Here is a 20,595-nt window from a genome sequence, read left to right as displayed (position 1 = left end):
TGAACGAGGGTCATGGCCAACCAGGGTGAGGCCGCACGCCGGCGCCCGCGGGCCTTCCCGGTTTCGGCTTGCGTTGACCCCCGGCGCGTGTGTTCCCAGGGGCGGAGAACATCGAGCGCGTGGTCTTCACCATCATCCAGGGCGCCGTGGACTTCCCCGACCCGTGGCCCAGAAGACCTGCTTCATCATCCTCAACCCGGCTGGTGGAGCTGTGGGGCGGCAAGGACGGCATGGTGGGCTTCCTCCCGACTTCATCTACAAGAACATCGTCCCCGCCTGCTTCCTGGCGCCGCTGAAGACGACCTTCGACCTCAGCGACGCCCAAACCGTGCTGGTACTGCCTGGAGGACGAGGCTGCGGCGGCGCAGGAGCGCCGGCTGCCGCTGTATCTCACTGTGTGGTGTGTGTGTGTGTGTGGTGTGTTGCAGACGCTGTCAGAATGCACGCTCACCTTGAAGATGATTCATCTCAACGTGTAAAATCTCACTTCCTGTTTCCAGTGAAACTGTTTAATGTTATTGTATAAACTCTAATTTAACTCTCTCTCTCTCTCTCTCTCTCTCTCTCTCTCTCTCTCTCTCTCCCCCTCCTCCCCCTCCCCCTCTCTCCCCTCTCTCTCTCCTCGCCCTCGCGCTCCTCCCCTCTCCTCTCCTCTCTCCCCGCTCCCCCCTCTCGCTCTCCATCTCTCTGTCTCTCCCCCCCCTCTCTCCCTCCCTCTCTCTCTCTCTCCCTCCCCCCTCTCTCCCCCTCCCTCTCTCCCTCTCTCTCTCTCTCTCCTCTCCCTCTCCCCCTCCCTCTCTCCCTCCCCCTCTCTCCTCTCTCTCTCCCTCCCCCCCTCTCTCCCCCGCTCTCTCCCTCCCTCTCTCTCTCTCTCCCTCTCCCTCCCTCCCCCCTCTCTCTCCCCCCCTCTCTCTCTCCCTCTCTCTCTCTCTCCCCCTCTCTCCCCCCTCTCTTTCCCCCCTCTCTCCCTCCTCTCCTCCCTCTCTCTCTCTCCATCTTGCTCTCCCTCTCTCTCTCTCTCTCTCCCCCCCCTCTCTCTCTCCCTCTCTCTCTCTCTCTCTCCCTCTCTCTCTCCCCCTCTCTCCCCCTCTCTTTCTCTCCCTCCCCCTCTCCTCCTCTCGCTCTTCTCTCTCTCCCCTCCCTCCCTCCTCTCCCTCTCTCTCACTCTCTCTCTCCCCTCTCTCTCCCCCGCTCTCTCTCTCCCTCTCGCTCTCTCCCTCTCTCTCTCTCTCTCCCCCCCTCTCTCCTCCCCTCTCTCTCCGCTCTCCCTCCCCCCTCTCTCTCCATCTTGCTCTCCCCTCCCTCACTCTCTCCCCCCTCTCTCTCTCCTCTCTCTCTCTCTCTCTCTCTCTCTCTCTCTCTCCCCCCTCTCCCTCCCTCTCTCTCCCCCTCCCTCCCTCCCTCTCTCTCTCCTCTCTCTCCCCTCTCTCTCCCCCTCCCTCCCTCCCTCCTCTCTCCCCCCCTCTCTCTCCTCCCTCCTCTCCTCTCCTCCCCTCCCCTCCCCCCCCTCCCCTCTCCCCCCTCTCTCCCCCCCTCTCCTCTCTCTCTCCTCTCTCTCTCTCCCTCTCCTCCTCCCCCTCCCCTCCCTCTCTCCTCTCTCCCCCCCTCCCCCCTCCCTCCCTCCCCTCTCTCTCCCCGCCCTCCCTCTCTCTCCCCCCGCTCTCTCCCTCCCTCTCTCTCTCTCTCTCCCCCCTCTCTCCCTCTCTCTCTCTCTCTCACTCTCCCCCTCCCTCTCTCTCCTCCCCCCCCTCTCCCTCCCTCCCTCTCTCCCTCCCTCTCTCTCCCTCTCTCTCTCTCCCCTCTCTCCCCTCCCCCCCCCCCCCCCCAGGGTGCGGATTGCTGCAGTTCTTGCAGCAGGAATATTTACCGTCTCTTCAGGTTTCTCCTGAAATCTCTCAGGTCAGATTTATCTTTTATTCTACAAACATTCACCTTCATTTTTTTTTGATCAGCTGATTTTCATCACACCAGTTTAACAGTGTGGCGTTTCAGGGCCTGTGGGATTTCTGATGGTTTCCTTTGAAGGATCGTTTGTCTGAAGTGTTAAACTGTTTGGTTTCCAGGAGTTGTGTCAAGTCCTCCAGCAGCCGGACGTCAAGGTTTTTAAAGAACTACATGAAGGTTTGGAGTCTTCTCTGTCCGGTGTTTTTTCCGTTGTCCTGCTCCTGTCGTCTGATTGGTCCTGTCTCCTCCGGTGTCTGCAGGCGTTCTTCCAGCGAGCGAAGCTTTAGTTCCCGAAACCCAACCGGAGGTTTCTCCTCCCACCTCCTGAACTCTTGAACCTGAAACTGAATAACTGGAACTTACGTGGGAGCTGTCCGCACCTGAACGCATCGCCGGAGAGCACCGGCCAATCACATCGCTGCTCCGCTGACAGGAGGCGGGGCTGAACGAGGAGCAGACCCATCTCTGACCGGAGAGACTCTGAAGGGCTGAAACTTTATTTTTCCACGTTTTTTCTCTTCTTGGTTTCCTTTTTTTAACGTGCCGAGCAGCGATTGGTCGGTTCCCGGGCGCCGTCGGCTCGTTGTGCTCTGATTGGTCGAGGACGGCAGGTGAGTCTGAGATGGAGACGAAGTATCAGGAACAAAGTGTAAATAAGAGAATACGGTGTTAAAATGTGTAAATATGCGAATGAAAACGCCTTTAGGTTTTAGTTTTTTTTAAATTTTCCTTTGCCTTCGTACGGAAGCCCGTCGGTGCCAAAAAGCAGAAAAACCTCCGGCGCCGTGATCGAACACCAAACAGAATCTGACGCCTGAGTTTTGGAGCTCAGAAGTGTTTGAATGAATTGAAGCCGAACACTTCGAGTTTGTTTGATTTAGTTTGTCAGAAACTGAAGTTAAAGTTCGGAGAAGTTGATTCTTTGACTTAATTACTCCTCAAACATTTTCAGCTTTTCTTCAGTTTCTGGATCCCAGTTTTCTTCTCATTTAAGTCATAAATTAAAAGAAACATCTCGTTTTATTAATCTTATTTAGATTTCTGATTTATTTTCCGAATAAAACTTGAACAGTATCTGTAATTTTGCCAAACATTAAAAAAAAGATGTACTGTTTAATATTTCCTGTCGTTCTCATTTTCTGTTTTCAATTTTTTTTAATTCTGAGATTCAGAAACAGGTCAATTTGTAATTTTGAATTCATGATCTAAACATTTCAGATTTTCATTTTTTTGGGAGAATTTTGAGCTTGTGAGAAAGTAAAGACTTGCAGTGTTTTTTATTTATATCGTTGTATAAACCTTCCAAATGTTTTGCTTCTGCGTTGATTTTTATTAAGTAGACTGTTATAGCTTTAATGAAACAAAGAAAAATCGTTCAATCTTTATCTTTATACGTATTAAAGTCATTTTTTACTTAATGGACTTTTCTCAGACGTCCTCTTTCATTTTATTTCTCTGTTTTGGCGCTGATGGGCTTCCGTATGAATCCAGAGCGGCTGATAGGAATCAGAACCTGCCGGGTTCTGTGCGACGGCCACAGATCCACTTTCCCCGACAGTTCCGGAGATTTTCCAGGAAAGTTGCCTTGAATTGAGGGAAGTGCCGCGACACTTTGTTTAAGTGAAAATGGAGAAAAAGAAAAAAAGAATTGCTTCAGATTTTTGTTGGAAATCATCAAATTCCCTTAAAACTGAAAACGTTTTTCTTTCCGAAGCCCTGAAAGACTCACAATCATGTTGTTTAATTTCGGACGAGTTTTCAGTCACTTGATGAATTGATACTTTAGCTTTTTCAATATAAAATGTAAATAATATTTTCACACTAAAGCTGCGGTCCTCGGCGTCTCCAGTCGTTACGCTAAGCTAGGCCAGTCGGCCTGGAACCAAACTACCAGAAAATGTCAGATTTTAAAAACACGTTTTTGATTTTCTCAGCAGCGGTAGAAGCTTCCCTTCTGTTCAGTGAACTTAAAGGTTTTGTTTCTTTGAGAGTTTCCTTACAGGGTTTACAGCCGTTTGCCCCTTTCCAGTCACTGCTGAGTCCGTTTATGCAAAATATATAAAAAAAAAAAAAGGTTTTACCTTGAAAACATGCATGTCTGCAACCAAACGACAGATAAAGGGATTCATGCAGAATTACTGTAATATTTATGCAATATTTTTGGAAAATAGAACATGATAGAAATGAGATTTTCTTTCAATCTGAGCTGTTAATGAATTTGGTGTTGGCGCTCTGGGCTCAGCGCAGACTCTCAGCAGAAGGAAGGAAAGCCTAAAAACCCGACAGACGAAGCAGCAGCAGGTTTCTTTTCCTTTGTGTCCCCGTGGGGGGTCGGCCCGGCGCCTCCACGCTGCACGTCCCGGTTTATTCCTGAACGAACGTGTGAAGTGGAAGAATCTGCCAAACGAATGATCTGATGCCGAAATGTGTTTATTTGGAGGAACCTTCAGTTTGAACCTTTGTTTAGAACCAATAAAGTGTTTACTCTTCGTCTCTCGGCCATCTTCGTTATTCACAACAGAAAAACTTCTTCTTGCTCAAAACTCAAATTCATTCTATAAACAGGAAGCGCTGCAGCGCTGCGGGTCGGCGTGGGCTTCATCCCTTGATGACGGCGATGGGCCGCAGTTTGATGGCCTTCCTGCTGATTCCGGCGTCGTGACACGTGTTGACGACGTCCGTCACGTTCTTGTACGACTCGGGAGCCTGCGGGCGGAAACCAGACGTTAGCGGTGAACCCGAGCGCCGGGCAGACGGCGGGAAGTCTCCGTCACCTCCTCACCAGCTTGGGCGACGCCACCCGGATGGCGATGCCCAAGTCGGCCAGTTTGTCCAGGACGTCCTGGAAGTCCAGGTTCCTTCTGGACTTGGCCCGGGGACAGAGCTCGACCCTGAACGACAGAGCGGAGATTGAGCGGCGGCGGCGGCGGCGGGCGGGTGTCGGCGCCGCAGCGAGGAGGATCGTACCGCTCCGGGACAGGTGGTGCCGAACGTCTCCGTCATGCCCTGCTCGGTGCCCGTCAGCACGTAGCTGCAGGTCCCCATCGTCCCGCCGATCAGCACCGGCTGGCCCGTCAGCTGCAACCACACGCTCGGGGTTAGCATTAACATTAGAGCGGCGCTCGTGTGCGGCGGCGGCGGCGCACCTGGTAGTCGACGGGGATGAGGGGTGGTGAGGCGGGAACGCGCGGGTTGGAGCCCTTCCGGTGGACCAGCAGGGCTGCGCTGCCGCCCCCTCCACCATGTGCTCCTCCACCTTGGCGATGTTGTGCGACACGTCGTAGATGACGTGCATGTCCAGGTCGTCCGGCGTCGTGGCGAAGACTTTGGAGAAAGCCTGGAAGATAAAAACACCCACCTGAACCGCGCCGGGGACAGAACGCCCTGCAGTACCGGCGTGGACCAACAGGTGGTGCAGCGCCTCGGCCGCCGCGCTCACCTGTCTGGTGAGGAAGGTCATGGACGAGCGGTTGACCCAGGCGTAGTTCCCCGCCGCGCCATGCCCTTCAGGTAGTCCTGCCCCTCCTGGGACGTGATGCGGGCGCAGGCCAGCTGCCGGTCGTTCACCATGATCTTGTCCGCTTCATGGCCTTCTCCATGGCGACCAGAGCGTCTGCACGGAGACACGCCGCTGAAGGCCCGGGCTCGGCCGGACCCGCCCGCCCGGGGCCTCGGGGCGCTCACCTGTGGCGACCTGGTGTCCAAGGCCTCTGCTGCCGCTGTGGATCATCACACACACCTGGCCCTTGTGGTCGATGCCCATCTTCTTGGCTGCGTAGTCGTTGTAGATCTCGTCCACCACCTGGATCTCGGCGTAGTGGTTCCCCGCTCCCAGAGTGCCGAGCTGCAGGCGGGAAGCCATGTCAGTCGAAGAGGAGTGTGAGGTGTGTGTGTGTGTGTGTGTGACTCCTGCTATCACACCTGAGGCAGGCCTCTCTTCTTGGCCTTGGAGGACACCTTGTTGGGGTCGGCCTGCAGCATCCGGCCGTACTCCTCACAGTGCTCCTTGTCCTCGCCCAGGCGTCGCCTTCCCTCAGCGGACCAGTCACCCCCATCTCCAGGGCCTCCTCCAGGTCCCTGACACACCACACACACACACACACACCACTGTAACTCCCGCCCATGTCCGTGGCCTCCTCCGGGGACCCGTCGCACGCTGACCTACTTGGCGTTCATGGGGATGACGCCCTTGGAGCCGACGCCCACCGGGATGTGGTCGAACAGCGACTGGGCGAGCTGCTCCTTCACCGGCTGCACGTCGCACTCGTCCAGGTTCGTCCTCAGGAGGCGGACGCCGCAGTTGATGTCGAAGCCGACGCCCCCTGCGGGACAGAGACCGAGCGACGGCGGTTTCAGCTTCTGAAGTGTCTCTATCCACATGAAGCCCTGCCGAGTTCAGTCCGGTCTGTCGCACCTGGAGGACACAACGGCGTCGGGTTGCTCATGTCAAAGGCGGCCATGTTCCCGATGGCGAAGCCGTAGCCGGAGTGGACGTCAGGCAGCCCGATGGATTTCTGTGGAGGAGTCAGAGTAAACGGACGCCGGGTCTCCCTGGACGGGTCTGCGGCCGCCACACACTCACGTGAATGATTCCCGGCAGCGCCGCCACGTTCCCGATCTGCTTCATGGCCGGCAGGAAGCCGCCCACACCTGAGGAGGGAGTGAGGAAACCCGGAGGTGAGTGACGGAGGGGGGCGGGGTCTGGTGGGGAGGCGCTGAGGGTCTGACCGGGACTCACCTCCTCCCCGGCAGGCGTTACGAAGCTCCTCGAACATCAGCTTCTCCAGAGGCTCGTTCACGTAGAAGTTCCCTTCAACCTGAAAGATGAAGAATCACTCCAACCTGTTCATCCAGCTCAGATGTTTCCTTTTTAAACCAGACCCCATCACACACACACACACACACACACACACACGTATCTATACAGGCATGTGTGTGTGTGTGGGTGTGGGTGAGTGAGTTATTAAGATAAAATTAATACATTTTCATTCACTTCTGATATCTAAACATTTTCAATGGGATCAGCTGGTCTCATCACATCAAACCGTCTACTCAGCGTTACTCAGAGGACTAACATCAACCAAACATCAAGGCGTCCATCATTTCAAAAAATACAGACATTTGTTTTTATTTATTAGCCTCTTGGCTAATAGATTAGCATGGATGCCGGCGTCACCCTGCTACGTCACCACGTTCTAACTTCACTTCGCGGCGCATTTCAGCGTCACTGACAAAACACAGAAAGTGACACTAAAAATCTCTGACTGGAAGGTAAATGTGAGGTTTTACTTCAGAACTGTCAGTCTGAAATTTAACTTAAAAGTAACCCACACGTGCTGGCCGGCTGGCCGGTTAGCCGCTAGCTGACCTGCATGTTGGGCACGAAGCCTTTCTTGATCCTCCAGCAGTTGCTGCTGATTTTATCCAGATACTGCAGCTCATCGTTGTAGCTGCGGCTCATTTTGCTTCTTCAGTGTAGCAGATTACGGCAATAATTCAGCGATATTGACGGTTTTTTACGGTTTAAACTAATGATGAGGAGGGCTGCAGCTGTGCTACGGAAGCCCATGCGCAGTCAGGAAGGAAAAAAACGCGATTCTAAATTTGGAATGACGCATCGAAATTAAAAATTTAATTTATTTCTTTAATTTACTTATTATTCAATAATATAAATTTATAATATGATATTTACAAAAATCAGAGAAAAAAAGTGTTTTTTATTTTTATCCCAAAAGTTTTAATTTTATAACTTCAGTAGTGACGTTACAGTGACCTGTCAGCTTTCCGTATTTGTAGTCAAACTTTATGAAACGCGGTGCTGCTACCGGAAGTGAGAGAAGTCTTCAAAATAAATGTTTACGCTGACGGGATCTACCAAAAAGTAAAAATTAACACCAAATCTCATCAAATATCTGATATAGTCCTCAAATACATATAAAGAAATATTATGCAAAAGGCAAGAGACCTCTGATGCTGAATAATCTTATATATATTTTTCTTTTTTTTAATTTCTTCGTTATTTTGGAATCTTGACCGGAAGCAGATGTGCCGTGGGCACATGGTTCTTGTTGACGGAAGCAAGACGCGAAAATGTGACGGAGTTTAAGTTCCAAATAAACCGAAACAAACCAACTAACCAGGTGAGTTACCAGCTACCTCCGCTGCTAACCAGGTTAGTCGTCAGTTAACTCGTAAGTTGATGTAGTTAGTCGCTGGTTAACGCCTCCGTTAACCCGCTCAGTCATAGTTAACTGTCAGACTGCAGAAACGAAAACGAAACTTAGTTGTTGTTTTTTTTTTTCAGCGAAAAATGCTTCTAGATATTCAGGACCTCTCAGTTTTAAATTATTTAAAATGATCTTGATGGTTTTTAATGAGCCTCTTAAACTCAGTAAATTAAGTACATTTCTGTCGTTAACAGAAAACTAATGCCGTTTTATTTCAAATAGTGAATGCTGCTCTCTGGTTAGAATCTGATTCTGACTCGTGAATTACGTTTCTGTTTTATAACATTTGTTTCCAGCATCAGCTGATCGACACAATCAGTTCACACAGTTACTAACACTCTCATGATATCAGGGAGATATGCAGATCTTTAAAGCTCCATCTGACTGTCGAACAGTCACCTGACATGAAGACAGGCTTTATTGATCCTGACAGAAATTCAAGTAAAATGTGAAACTCATGGGAATTTATTGAAGAGGGAACATTGTTGTTAAAACATTAAAGAGAAGTTCAGTTTGACATGTCACACTGAAAACAGGTGATTTCCTCCTGAGGGTTCTGGGTTTGAGACCATGTGGAGTTTGCATGTTCCTGCTCCTGGTAATATGTGTGTATTGTCTGGGTGAGGGATCGTCTGGTGATGATGATGATGATGTCGTCTGTCTCAGGATGAAGATCAGAGTTCGGATCAACAAACAGACAAGTCGTGTGGAGCTTCAGGGGACGGAGCCAAGTGTGAAGGATCTGAGAGACGCCATCAGGGACACTCTGCTGGAGACACATGGTCTCAGGTCCTACACACACACACACACACACACACACTCTTACAGTGGCACAGTGCATGTTTGTGACGCGCTCTTCTCTGTTCCAGCTCTCAAACAGACTTCAGTTTGTCTCTGAATGGCTCCGAGTTTCTGACCGATGACGGCCAGACTCTGGCGTCCTGCGGCGTCGTATCCGGAGATCTGGTCAACGTCGTGCTGCCCCAGCCGGACACTCCCCCCGCCACTCCTCCATCAGCTCCTCCATCAGCTCCTCCTTCAGCTCCTCCTTCAGCTCCTCCTTCAGCTCCTCCTTCAGCTCCTCCTTCAGGCAGCAGCGCCTCAGAGCAGCAGCGCCTGCAGCAGGTGGGTCGTTGCATTCAGTGAAGACACGCTCAGGTAAAACTTGAACCTCTCTCAGGTTCCTTCCACTTCTTCCAGAGAGCCGGTCCCGATGCAACTTGTTCAGTGACTTTGTCGCATTTCAGTCATGACTAAGAGCAGATTTTACATTTATGGAAACGGAATGTAGTCATGAAACAAGTTTCGAAACTCCTCCAGAGTGAAAACTGATACGACTCAATGCTGCGTCTGTTTGGAGTCGTCACGCCGCCGAAAAGAGAAAAACACGGAAACTCGGCGTCGCTTCTCAGAGCTGCTGGAGAAAAACATCAGCTTCTGGAGAAATCATGAGTCACTTCGCTTTAAAAATCCTCCCACTGGTTCCAGGAAGCCCGTCGGAGCGTCACTTCAGCGAGAGTCCTGTCAGCGGTCCTTGTGCCGCCTGCAGCGCTGCGCTGAGTGATATTGTTGTTGTTGATGTTGTTGATGTTGTTGATGTTGTTGATGTTGTTGATGTTGTTGTTGTTGAGCAGCCCGGCGGCAGCAGCAGTGTGGATGTGTTCATGGCCTCTTCGCCCCCCGCCGCCCCCCTGGCCTCCGTCTGGGAGCCCATGCTGTGCGGCGAGGTGGAGCCGGGCCAGGCGCCGCTCTCCCTGGAGCTGCTGTATCACGCCGTCCGCAGCCCCGACGACGCCCTGATGGTGGCGGCGCACCTGCTGATGCTGGAGACCGGGTTCGTCCCTCAGGTGAGGAGAGGCGGCAGCGGCGGCTGTGGGCGTGGCCACCTCTCTTACCGCGGCCTCTGTGTTCAGGGCGGCGAGCTGCGGCCGGACGAGATGCCGGCCGGGTGGAAGTCGGCGGGCGGCGTCTACAGGCTGCAGTACCTCCACCCGCTGTGCGAGGGCAGCGTGGTCACCGCCGCCGCCGTGTGCATGGGCCCCCTGCTCGTCATCAACAGTGAGTTCAGGCTCCGCCCACTCTCTACCGCACCGCGGCGCGTCTGACGGCTCCCGGCTTCTCCTCAGTGACGCTGAAGGTGGCGGAGAAAGTCGACACGGTGCGGAAGCTTTGCCTGGAGACGTGCAGCTACGTGAGCGAGGAGTGGTCAGGTGATCGCGGCACGATTTGAACGAACCGCCGGCGTCGCCGCGCCCGCTCGCCACAACAACGCCGTCTGTCTGGTTTCCCCGCAGGAGAGAGCGCCGCCGCCGCCTTCAGGGACCTGCGGCGGCTGTCCCGAGTCTTCAAGGACCAGCTGGCGTACCCGCTGATCGCCGCCGCCCGAGACGGTGAGGACCGGAAACACCCGGAGACAGGTGACCTCCAGGTGACCTCTGCTGACTCTGATGCCGTTTCCGTAGCGATGGCCCTGCCGGTGGCCTTCGGTCTGCCGGCCCTTCCTCCAGAGCTCCTCCTCCGCGTCCTCCGCCTGCTGGACGTCCGCTCGGTGGTCCGCCTGTCGTCGGTCAGCCGCCATTTCAACGGCGCCACGGCCGACTCCACGCTGTGGAAACACCTGTACTACCGAGACTTCGGCGTCAGAGGTGCGAGCCGAGCTCTCAGCGCCGACACGCGTCTTTATTCCCCCATAAATGATGGAATTATGCGTCACTGATGTGTTTTTGTGCAGAGGCGGATCGCAGCAGATCGAGAGACACCGACTGGAAAACAGTGAGAAGACACGTTTTCATTTTTCACGATCATCATGAAAACTTATCAAACCCCCAGAACACAGAACTGAGATTGAACATTCTGTACTTCACACTGAACACATTTCAACCTGGTTTGTTTTTCTGCAGCTTTACATGAACTCCTATAAGATACGACGTCAGTCTCGAGCCCGGCAGCCTCCGCCGTTCTTTTTTCCCGCCGTCCTTCCCGGGGATTTCGGTTTCATTCCGGCGGTGCCCGGGATCATCGGGGGCGACTACGACAACAGGCCCGACCTGCCCCACCCTCTGCTGCCCCGCCCACGCTCCGACCCCATCGGCCCGCTGGCCGACCCCCACAGCCGACCGCGACGCGACCTCCGGCGACCCGGATCGACGGGAGGACGGCCGTTCGACGTCCCGCGAGGGTTCATCTGATTGCAGCGACTTCACCCAACAGCCAGTGTTCAGTTCCCATTTATTGTTAATTTTCAGAAGCACTTGAGTTTGTTTGAACAATAACATCAAAATAAAAACCAGACGGATGTTTTTAGCTGTTTTGCACTCACTTCTGACCACCTCAGTTCAGCTAAAGAAAGACAGAAAACATCTCTGACACTTGATTTCCTTCTTGTTAAACTAGTTCTGCAGCCTTCCACTCTGTGTTTTAATTTTATTTTTTACATTTTAGTATTTTATTTATATTTTCATTTTACATTTTATTTTGTGAACTCGTCTTCCGGCTCGTATCTCCGGTCGGAGACGCCTTACACAATGACGTCATTCTTTGTCTGAAAACAAAGAGGGCGCTTCTTTCTCACGCGCTGCTGACCGGTGGGCGGAGTTTGCTGCGGTGCAACACCCGTGTTATGAAGAATCTGGTGTCCCGTCACAAACGGTGACCTTGTTGACTCTTTTGACGTAATTAAACTGAAATCCATCTACTAAAACCGACTCGGGCTGCGATTATTTAATAGAACAAATCATTATCAGTTTCGCGGTGTCGCTGAATTTAACAGGTTGCACATTTTCCCGTCACATTAATCACGGCTGTCGGAGGGTCCGGCGGTTGTGCTCTGTGACTGGAAAGAAACGACCCGGCTCAGAGAGTTCGCAGGTTAGCGCCCCGATAACTTTACTGCTATATTCACTCGCCGCCTGAAAACATGGCGTTTGCATTCAGTGAAATTATATTTTGAGAACACACGAACAGTGTATTCGTCAAGACCCCGGTGTCTGACGGGTTTGTTCTCTCAGCTTTTAGCCGATTAGCAGCCAAGCTAACGGGGGAGCGCTCGATTCTCTGTCCGCTGAGCGCCGGTGGTCAGCTGATTGGAGCATTGACGACCTGAAAAACACCATGAAGTGCACATAAAACTATAGCACAAGAATAAATCCCCTGAATTATTTTTTTTATTTACAAATTTAATTTTCAATTCCCCGATTGCCATTTTAGCTTTAAGTTGTTTTTTAAAGTGGTTTGAAAGTAATAATAATCATAAAAAAAATCGTAGAACAACAGTTACAGTTGAAATTTAATTAAATAAATAATATGTATGGTGAAGTTTGGTGATGCAGACCAAGGTGCCTTGATGGAAAACTGTTTTGTTTTGTCTTGCTTTTAACACATTGACATTCATAATAAAGTCAGAATCACAAGAGCAACATTTCAGTCATTTTAATGGTGGTTAAAAATGTCTGAAATGACATAATTCATGAATATTCCAGGATATTACCATACTGTGTTTATGAATTTCTCAATTAAAATTACGAAGGAAAAAAAGGCAGTGAGTGTACGGCCCTTCCGGGTCACTGGATTGTCCGGGTGTCGCTCTCTTCCGTAACACCTGCTCCGTGTTGGCGCCGCGCTGTGGTGTTGTGCGCCTTTAAGAGCCTCGTGTTTTTCCAGGAAGTGTGAGGGGTGTTTCCAGCTGATCCGCGGAGGAAGGACCGGACTCTCCCTCAGCACCGGCCCGGCCTGCCTCCGCCTTTTATCGGCTTAACTCCGCCTGACGCGTCGGCCCGGAGTCCCGCAATTGGAGTGTGATTCCCGGGGTAAATCAAAGGGAGAACAGGGGGAGGACCTCCTCCTCCTCCTCCTCCTCCTCCTCCTCCTCCTGCTCCTGCTGCTGCCGCCACCGTTCCCGTTAGCCCGGACTGTCATGAGCCCTGTCCGGAGATGGCGTCCTTCCCCGGTTTGTGTAAGGCTGTCGGACCCGCGGAGGAGGAGAACGGCGAGCTGGACGGATCCCTGCAGCAGATGCTGAAGGCCATCGCGGACGAGCGGAGCCGCCTGAACAACCGGCAGGAGATCAGCGGGCTCGGTGGGTCTGACGCTCTGAGCCCGAGGAGCAGGTCCGGGATCAGGGTCAGGGTCCAGGATCAGAAGGGGTTCTGGAGCAGAGTCAGGGTAACTAGTTGTACATGCAGGAATTAGGAACTCCACTACCCTTCAATGCACCGTCTAACTCCAATGTTCTCTGGTTCCTTCTTATAGTTGTTATTTCTTTAAAGTATATTTTGGTTCCTCCCTGTGGCTCCTCGGTTCCTTTTGGTGGTTCTGTAGTTCCTCTCGGTAGTTCTGGTGCCGTTTAATGAGACTGTAGGTTTTTAAAGGTGTGTATGAGCCTGTTTTAACGTGATAATTTGACCCTGAGGTGTGGATGCTCCTCCATCCTCAGTCTGTCTGGTCTCTGCTGAACCGCTATAATCAGACCAGGACCCTCCACCTGGAGCCGGCTCAGTTCATGTGAAACGGAGCGCCAGTCGTGAGGCCTCGGATGATTTTCAGTCCACTTTCATTTCTATATAGCAGCAAATACAAGTTACACAATCATCTCAAAGCGTTATTGCAGTGGAAAACCCGACATTTCCTTTCAACAGGAAGAAACCTGCAGAAGCAGACTCAGGAGGAGACTTTCTGCCGGGGTGAAGGGACAGAAAGACAGAGACAGATACAGGCGCAAAAATCACTCTGTGTCAACATGTTCCTGATTTTAGAGATATTCTGCACGTGGAAGAATGCCGTCCTGCTGACAGAGTCAGATGAAATCTTGGTTGGAGAACTCCCGGGTTCCTCACCGTGGGACTTCAGGTCAAAGTTTTACCATCCAGTATTTGTTTCTCAGATGTTTTGAGCCAAATGTGATGACTTGTTTTTTTTCTGAGGTCAGGAACAGAAAGTTAGTGTTCATCCAGTCAAGCTCCTGGTTGGACTGATTGATCACAAATGGATTTGTGTGTCAGTTGCACAACAACTGAAGTTAATGGGATGTTCCAGGGAGCCTGTATAAAGTGCAGAGGTCCTAACGCAGAACCCTGTGGCACTCCGTGTTACACTTTAATCCGAGCTGAAGAGTTGCTATAACAAAGCAAAGTGGAATTCAGTAGAAACAAGTTTAGGGCCGAACTTTGATCCCGATGGTGGCGACGCTGTTTCCAGTCCGCTGCCCTTGTCTTTACATTTTGCCTTCTTTGTTGATCAAAGCCGTTGTTTCTTCTTGAAACTGGCAGACGCACTCTGCAGTGCCGCCAGAACCTCGTATTAAACCGTTAGTAAGAGTATTTGAAGCTAAACGAATAAAGGTGACGTCGTCGTGACGTTAAAGCGTGGTGTGACTCCGCCTGTCTCCTGTTCGCCCTGAGAGTTTTCTCTGCTACGTTCTTCATTGTTTCTGACAGACGCCCTGTTTGTGTGTGTGTGCGTGTGTGTTTGTGTGCGTGTGTGTGGGTGGGTGTGTGTGTGTGTCTGCGTGTGTGTGAGCGCAGGCTGCTTCAAAGACGACCGTATTGTGTTCTGGACCTGGATGTTCTCCACGTACTTCATGGAAAAATGGACTCCTCGACAGGACGACATGCTGTTCTACGTTCGCAGGAAGCCTTCATACGTCAACACACACACCTCTGAGGGAAAGAAGGTACACACACACACACACAGAAGAAAACGTCCAGTAATCTGATATAGTTCCTATTTTAATCTTTATCCTGATCTGAAGAGTCCGCCGTTCACTCTGGAGAGTCAGAGCATGGCGGTGGCAGCATCATGGCCTGGATGTGGTTCCCTGGCGACAGTGATGAGTCTGTTGATCACTGATCAGTCTGCGTGTGTTAAAAGACTCGGAGAGGAAATCTACGAGAAATGAGCGTTTAAAAGACAACGAACCCAAACCCCGCAGTCGGCGAGCGGCGTCCTTTAAACCTATAAATAAATCTGTTTTCAGGACGCTGAGCTTCTCTCACGTTTTTAAGGACACTGCTATCGCTTTCAGTACATCTGTATGTCTGCCTCCATTGATGGTCGCCATGGAACTTGTGTGTGCGCCTCATGATCACGCTCTGGCATCTCCACGGCAACCGCTCCTCCGCTCTCCGTCCGCGGCGAGCGGCGGGAGGAGCGGGGTTTGACGGTCCCGCTGTTGCAGGTGGAGGTGGAGGTCTACAGGAGGGACTCCAAAAGCTCCCGGGCCTCGGAGACCCCGACATCGACTGGGAGGAGAGCGTCTACCTGAACCTGATCCTGCAGAAGGTGAGACCGGGTCCCGATCGGGGACTGGTTCTGGACCCGGTTCTGGTCCCTGGTCTGAACCTCCTGCCTGTTTCCAGCTGGACTACGTGGTGACGTGCGCCGTCTGCACGCGCTCCGACGCCGGGGACATCCACATCCACAAGAAGAAGTGTCAGGTGGGGAACGCCGCTCGCCGCTCGCCGCTCCGGAAGCCGCAGGCTGCGGTTCCTGACGCTCGCTGTTTGTCCGCTCCGCAGGAGGTCTTCGCCTCGCCCAGCAAACACGCCATGGACAGCAAGGGGGAGGAGTCTAAGATGAGCTACCCCAACATCTTCTTCATGATCGACAACTTCGAGGAGGTAACCGCCGCGCGTCCGGCTCCCGCGGCGGCGGCTCGCCGCGTCGCCGTGGTAACGGGACGGGTGTGTCCAGGTGTTCAGCGACATGACGGTGGGGGAGGGGGAGATGGTCTGCGTGGAGCTGGTGGCGAGCGACAAGAGCAACACCTTCCAGGGCGTCATCTTCCAGGGCTCCATCCGCTACGAGGCGCTCAAGAAGGTCTACGACAACCGGGTGAGAGCCCGGAGACTCAACGCTAACCGGCCGCGCAAGCTAACGCGCCATAACCAACGGAGCGATCCGATTGGCTCACGCCTGCCGCTCTTCTGCTCTTCAGGTCAGTGTTGCTGCTAAAATGGCGCAGCGGATGTCCTTCGGCTTCTACAAGTACAACAACATGGAGTTCGTGAGGATGAAGGGGCCGCAGGGCAAAGGTCACGCCGAGATGGCCGTCAGCAGGGTGCCCACCGGGGACACGTCCCCCTGCGGCACCGAGGAGGACCAGGTGTCCCCCGTGCACGAGAGGGTGAGAACGGCGGCTGCGGCGCGTTGGCGCGGGCGAGCGGCGGCCGCCGGCTGACGGCGCTCTGTGGCTCCGCCCCCAGGTGACCTCCTTCAGCACGCCCCCGACCCCGGAGAGGAACCGGCCCTCCTTCTTCTCGCCGTCCCTGAGGAGAAAAGTGCCGCGAAACCGGATCGCAGAGATGAAGAAGTCCCACTCGGCCAACGACAGCGAGGAGTTCTTCAGGGAGGAAGACCAAGAAGGTGGACTTCACTGGACCAGGGCCTAGAGCCAGAGGACCAGAGGACCAGGGCCTAGAACCAGGGCCTAGAACCAGAGGACCAGGGCCTAGGACCAGGGCCTAGAGCCAGAGGACCAGGGCCTAGAGCCAGAGGACCAGGGCCTAGAACCAGGGCCTAGAGCCAGAGGACCAGGGCCTAGAGCCAGAGGACCAGGGCCTAGAGCCAGAGGACCAGGGCCTAGAACCAGGGCCTAGAGCCAGAGGACCAGGGCCTAGAGCCAGAGGACCAGGGCCTAGAGCCAGAGGACCAGGGCCTAGGACCAGGGCCTAGAGCCAGAGGACCAGGGCCTAGACCCAGAGGACCAGGGCCTAGAGCCAGAGGACCAGGACCTAGAGCCAGAGGACCAGGGCCTAGAACCAGGGCCTAGAACCAGAGGACCAGGGCCTAGAACCAGGGCCTAGAGCCAGAGGACCAGGGCCTAGAGCCAGAGGACCAGGGCCTAGAGCCAGAGGACCAGGGCCTAGAGCCAGAGGACCAGGGCCTAGGACCAGAGCCTAGAGCCAGAGGACCAGGGCCTAGAGCCAGAGGACCAGGGCCTAGAGCCAGAGGACCAGGGCCTAGAACCAGGGGACCAGAGGACCAGAGGACCAGGGCCTAGAGCCAGAGGACCAGAGGACCAGGGCCTAGAGCCAGAGGACCAGGGCCTAGAGCCAGAGGACCAGGGCCTAGAGCCAGGGGACCAGAGGACCAGGGCCTAGAGCCAGAGGACCAGAGGACCAGAGGACCAGGGCCTAGAGCCAGAGGACCAGAGGACCAGGGCCTAGAGCCAGAGGACCAGGGCCTAGAGCCAGAGGACCAGAGGACCAGGGCCTAGAGCCAGAGGACCAGAGGACCAGGGCCTAGAGCCAGAGGACCAGAGGACCAGGGCCTAGAGCCAGAGGACCAGGGCCTAGAGCCAGAGGACCAGGGCCTAGAGCCAGAGGACCAGGGCCTAGAGCCAGAGGACCAGGCCTAGAGCCAGAGGACCAGGGCCTAGAACCAGGGCCTAGAACCAGAGGACCAGAGGACCAGGGCCTAGAGCCAGAGGACCAGGGCCTAGAACCAGGGCCTAGAACCAGAGGACCAGAGGACCAGGGCCTAGAGCCAGAGGACCAGGGCCTAGAGCCAGAGGACCAGGGCCTAGAGCCAGAGGACCAGGGCCTAGAACCAGGGGACCAGAGGACCAGAGGACCAGAGGACCAGGGCCTAGAGCCAGAGGACCAGAGAACCAGGGCCTAGAGCCAGAGGACCAGGGCCTAGAGCCAGAGGACCAGAGGACCAGGGCCTAGAGCCAGAGGACCAGAGGACCAGGGCCTAGAGCCAGAGGACCAGGGCCTAGAGCCAGAGGACCAGGGCCTAGAGCCAGAGGACCAGAGGACCAGGGCCTAGAACTAGAGGTTAGAACCAGAGGACCGGGGCCTAGAACCAGACAACCTGAACCTAGAAATAGGACCTAAAACCAGTCGACTTGAATTTGACCACCCTGACCTGGACCTTGACTTTACCTAGATCACCTGATGTCCTGAACCTGTACCTGAACCTGTCTCTGCCTGTGTCCCTGTCCCTGTCCCGGTCCCCGTCCCGGTCCCCGTCCCCGTCCCGTTGTCAGACCTGCACTCGGCCACTAACCTGCGCTCCCGGTCGCTGTCGGGAACCGGACGCTCGCTGGTCGGCTCGTGGCTCAAACTGAACCGAACCGAGGATTTCTTCCTGCTGTACTCACACCTGACCTACGTCACCCTGCCACTGCACCGCATCACCGCCGGTCAGCACACACACACACACACACACACACACACACACACACACACCACACACACACACACACACACACACACACACACACACACACACACACACACACACACACACACTCTCAGTCTTATCACTAGTGTCCAGAGTTTCAGTCTCATCCTGTAGACTGAAACCTGAACCTGTTTGTTTTTTCTAAATGACAGGAAGTGAGTTAAGCTGACTGGTTGGTTAGTTAGTAGTTGAACCTGATGGTGTGTGTGTGTGTGTGTGTGTGTGTGTGTCTCTGTGTGTGTGTGTGTGTCTCTGTGTGTGTGTGTGTGTCTCTGTGTGTGTCTCAGACATCCTGGAGGTGAGGCAGAAGCCCATCCTGATGACGTAGCAGCGTGAGACCTCAGAGCTTCACTACCAAGTGCCTCCTGCCTCAGAGACCACAGCGCCCCCTGGTGTCCACATGCACACTCAACGTTCTCACACACAGACACACACTCACACACACACACACTAGAAGTCAAACCAGCCGTCCGAGAAGTGCCTCTTCCTCCTCCTCCTCCTCCTCCTCTTCCAGCCTGGTCGTCGCTCTGAGTGGAAACAGGAAGCGAAGAAAAGTCTTTGAGTTAAAAAAAACAACAGATCTGCTGCTTCATCACTTTCAGCAGTCACCCAGCAGGGGGCGTGGTCAGAGGAAAGAGGTGTGTTGGTGGGCGGAGTCAGAGGACAGAGGGCGGGGTCACAGACACAAACCATTTAAGGAATACTGAAACAAAGCTCAGCTGAAAACATCCAAACTGTTTTAATCGAAGTCACTGCTTTTTAGGAAACGTGGGTTTATTAAAGTCACTAGTCTTATTTTGACAAACATCTGATTCAAAATGTGTTTTTGTTTGATGCAGATTTTTTTTCTGTAGTAAAACCCATGAGTTAGTTAGTCTTACTTTCCTATAAAGTACTTTTTTGTGGAACAAAAACGAAAAAATTCCAATTAAATTCTATAAGGTCAATTTTTTTTTGTCAAAGTTGCAGAATTAATTATTAAATTAAAATATCGGTCTTCATTAAATCATATTTTAAAATGAATTCATTGAAAAGTTTGTCAGCATTCACATAATTCTTTTAAAATCATAATTATAAAAAACTTTTTGACAGAATTAAAAACAGTCAAGCAACATCAAGTTTTTGTTTTACATTTATTACTAAAGTTTGTAACTAATTTCTCATGCATTTTCTAAAAAGATAAAAATTCTCCAGTAATCTGGTAAATTCTACTGAAACCGAAAAAATTGAGTTAAAATAAAAAGAAATGTCTTTATCCCTTAAGAAGCAACATTTTAAAAGCTTGAATTAGAATAAAGTGGGAGACCCCGCCCCGGCTGTCGGACCACCAGGAGGACGATGAGGATGATGAAGACGATCCGCCAGCAGTTCACTTTTCACAGATTTTATAAAAGACACTGGAAAAAAAAAAACAAACAAAAAAAAACCCAGAACTCCCTCACAGGACGCTCGGAGGGTTTCAAGCTTTATTATGAAAGGGCGACTCGGACAAACTGGAGACTTTTAACTTGAAAAGCCTGAAGATTTAAAGGGAAGAAACAGGAAGTGACGCTTTGTTTTGTTTTGTCCCGCGTGATCCTCAAAGCCTTAAACCTCACCTGGGTGACCCGGGTGACCTCCGCCCCTCCCCCGCCCCCAGCCCCACCCCGTTTTGCCCCGTCTCTTGCTCCTCAGACGGCTCTCTGAGGGATTCGAACCTTCGGAGGAGGATCAAACTGTTCTCTCTCGGTGTCGTGTTTGATGGTGACTTTTCTCTCACAGGACTTTGAACGGAGGCGACGGATCACGAGCCGGTCTCCCGGCTCCTCGGTGTTAGAGATAGCTGAATGTACCACGCTGAGCGGTTCGATCACCTTTTGCACTGTAAAACGCTTTCAGAGCTTCGTTTTTTTTTTTGTTTTGTTTTTTGTATTGTCAGAACTTTGTGACGACGTCGCAGCTTTTGCTCACTCACCGTTGGAATGCATGTTCTCGTCCGATCTTCTGTTTCCAGACTCTGTACCTTTTCCCTCTTAATTTATTAATTCAAATACACACTAGCAGAAAAATTCTGCCTCTGCTTGCCTGTTTTACTCAGCTCTGCAGCGCCCCCGCTGGATGGACCAGGTCACTTCATACATGGAATTGTTAAAAAGAAATGCTGCACTTCTTTTCAGTGTTACAATAAAATAACTACCAGTGTTTTTAGTTCTGAAGCTTTAGCCAATTTGTAAATCTGACGTACTGTACCTTTAAGATCAGA

The 20,595-nt window shown here is 52.6% G+C and overlaps 4 protein-coding genes across 6 annotated transcripts in view; 3 read left to right on the top strand and 1 right to left on the bottom strand.

Annotated features, from left to right (window-relative positions):
* xpot (exportin, tRNA (nuclear export receptor for tRNAs)) overlaps positions 1-4,434 on the top strand; it is a 12,305-nt gene extending 7,871 nt beyond the window's left edge. The window contains 9 exon segments of the mRNA XM_030113193.1: positions 1-8; positions 10-25; positions 100-242; positions 245-334; positions 429-474; positions 1,820-1,899; positions 2,064-2,102; positions 2,104-2,121; positions 2,205-4,434. The exon segment at positions 1-8 is cut by the window's left edge and continues 91 nt beyond it. Coding sequence (XP_029969053.1) covers positions 1-8; positions 10-25; positions 100-242; positions 245-334; positions 429-474; positions 1,820-1,899; positions 2,064-2,102; positions 2,104-2,121; positions 2,205-2,231 — 467 coding nt within the window. The 3' untranslated portion in view covers positions 2,232-4,434.
* Positions 4,359-7,528, bottom strand: rtcb (RNA 2',3'-cyclic phosphate and 5'-OH ligase). The gene is given in 17 exon segments (XM_030113195.1): positions 4,359-4,650; positions 4,700-4,819; positions 4,821-4,835; positions 4,912-5,022; positions 5,091-5,171; positions 5,174-5,281; positions 5,384-5,442; positions 5,445-5,525; positions 5,528-5,557; positions 5,629-5,788; positions 5,866-5,960; positions 5,963-6,021; positions 6,110-6,266; positions 6,359-6,458; positions 6,527-6,594; positions 6,683-6,761; positions 7,313-7,528. Coding segments are annotated over 17 exon segments (1,524 nt in total). The 5' UTR covers positions 7,406-7,528; the 3' UTR covers positions 4,359-4,542.
* A 456-nt stretch (positions 7,529-7,984) lies between these two features.
* Positions 7,985-11,474, top strand: fbxo7 (F-box protein 7). 3 transcript variants are annotated; one of them, XM_030113155.1, is made up of 10 exons: positions 7,985-8,084; positions 8,838-8,960; positions 9,041-9,291; positions 9,801-10,018; positions 10,085-10,229; positions 10,298-10,381; positions 10,466-10,561; positions 10,634-10,816; positions 10,903-10,943; positions 11,072-11,474. In XM_030113155.1, the coding sequence occupies exons 2-10, from the start codon at positions 8,839-8,841 to the stop codon at positions 11,357-11,359; spliced, it is 1,428 nt and encodes a 475-aa protein (XP_029969015.1). In that variant the 5' UTR covers positions 7,985-8,084; position 8,838; the 3' UTR covers positions 11,360-11,474. The 3 variants fall into 3 exon arrangements, with proteins under 3 accessions (XP_029969015.1, XP_029969014.1, XP_029969016.1); XM_030113154.1 differs by having other exon boundaries at positions 9,041-9,296; positions 9,806-10,018; XM_030113156.1 differs by having other exon boundaries at positions 8,027-8,116; positions 9,041-9,296; positions 9,806-10,018.
* A 1,390-nt stretch (positions 11,475-12,864) lies between these two features.
* Positions 12,865-19,844, top strand: kiaa0930. The gene is given in 11 exon segments (XM_030113160.1): positions 12,865-13,245; positions 14,690-14,838; positions 15,343-15,370; positions 15,373-15,446; positions 15,524-15,601; positions 15,683-15,784; positions 15,858-15,998; positions 16,102-16,290; positions 16,370-16,529; positions 18,157-18,312; positions 18,641-19,844. Coding segments are annotated over 11 exon segments (1,263 nt in total). The 5' UTR covers positions 12,865-13,100; the 3' UTR covers positions 18,682-19,844.
* The last annotated feature ends 751 nt before the right edge of the window (positions 19,845-20,595 follow it).

The sequence above is a fragment of the Salarias fasciatus genome, chromosome 17 (assembly GCF_902148845.1).
Source record: "Salarias fasciatus chromosome 17, fSalaFa1.1, whole genome shotgun sequence".
Taxonomy (NCBI): domain Eukaryota; kingdom Metazoa; phylum Chordata; class Actinopteri; order Blenniiformes; family Blenniidae; genus Salarias; species Salarias fasciatus.
The sequence above is the reverse complement of the archived record's forward strand: the minus strand, read 5'-3'. Positions and strand labels throughout refer to the sequence as shown.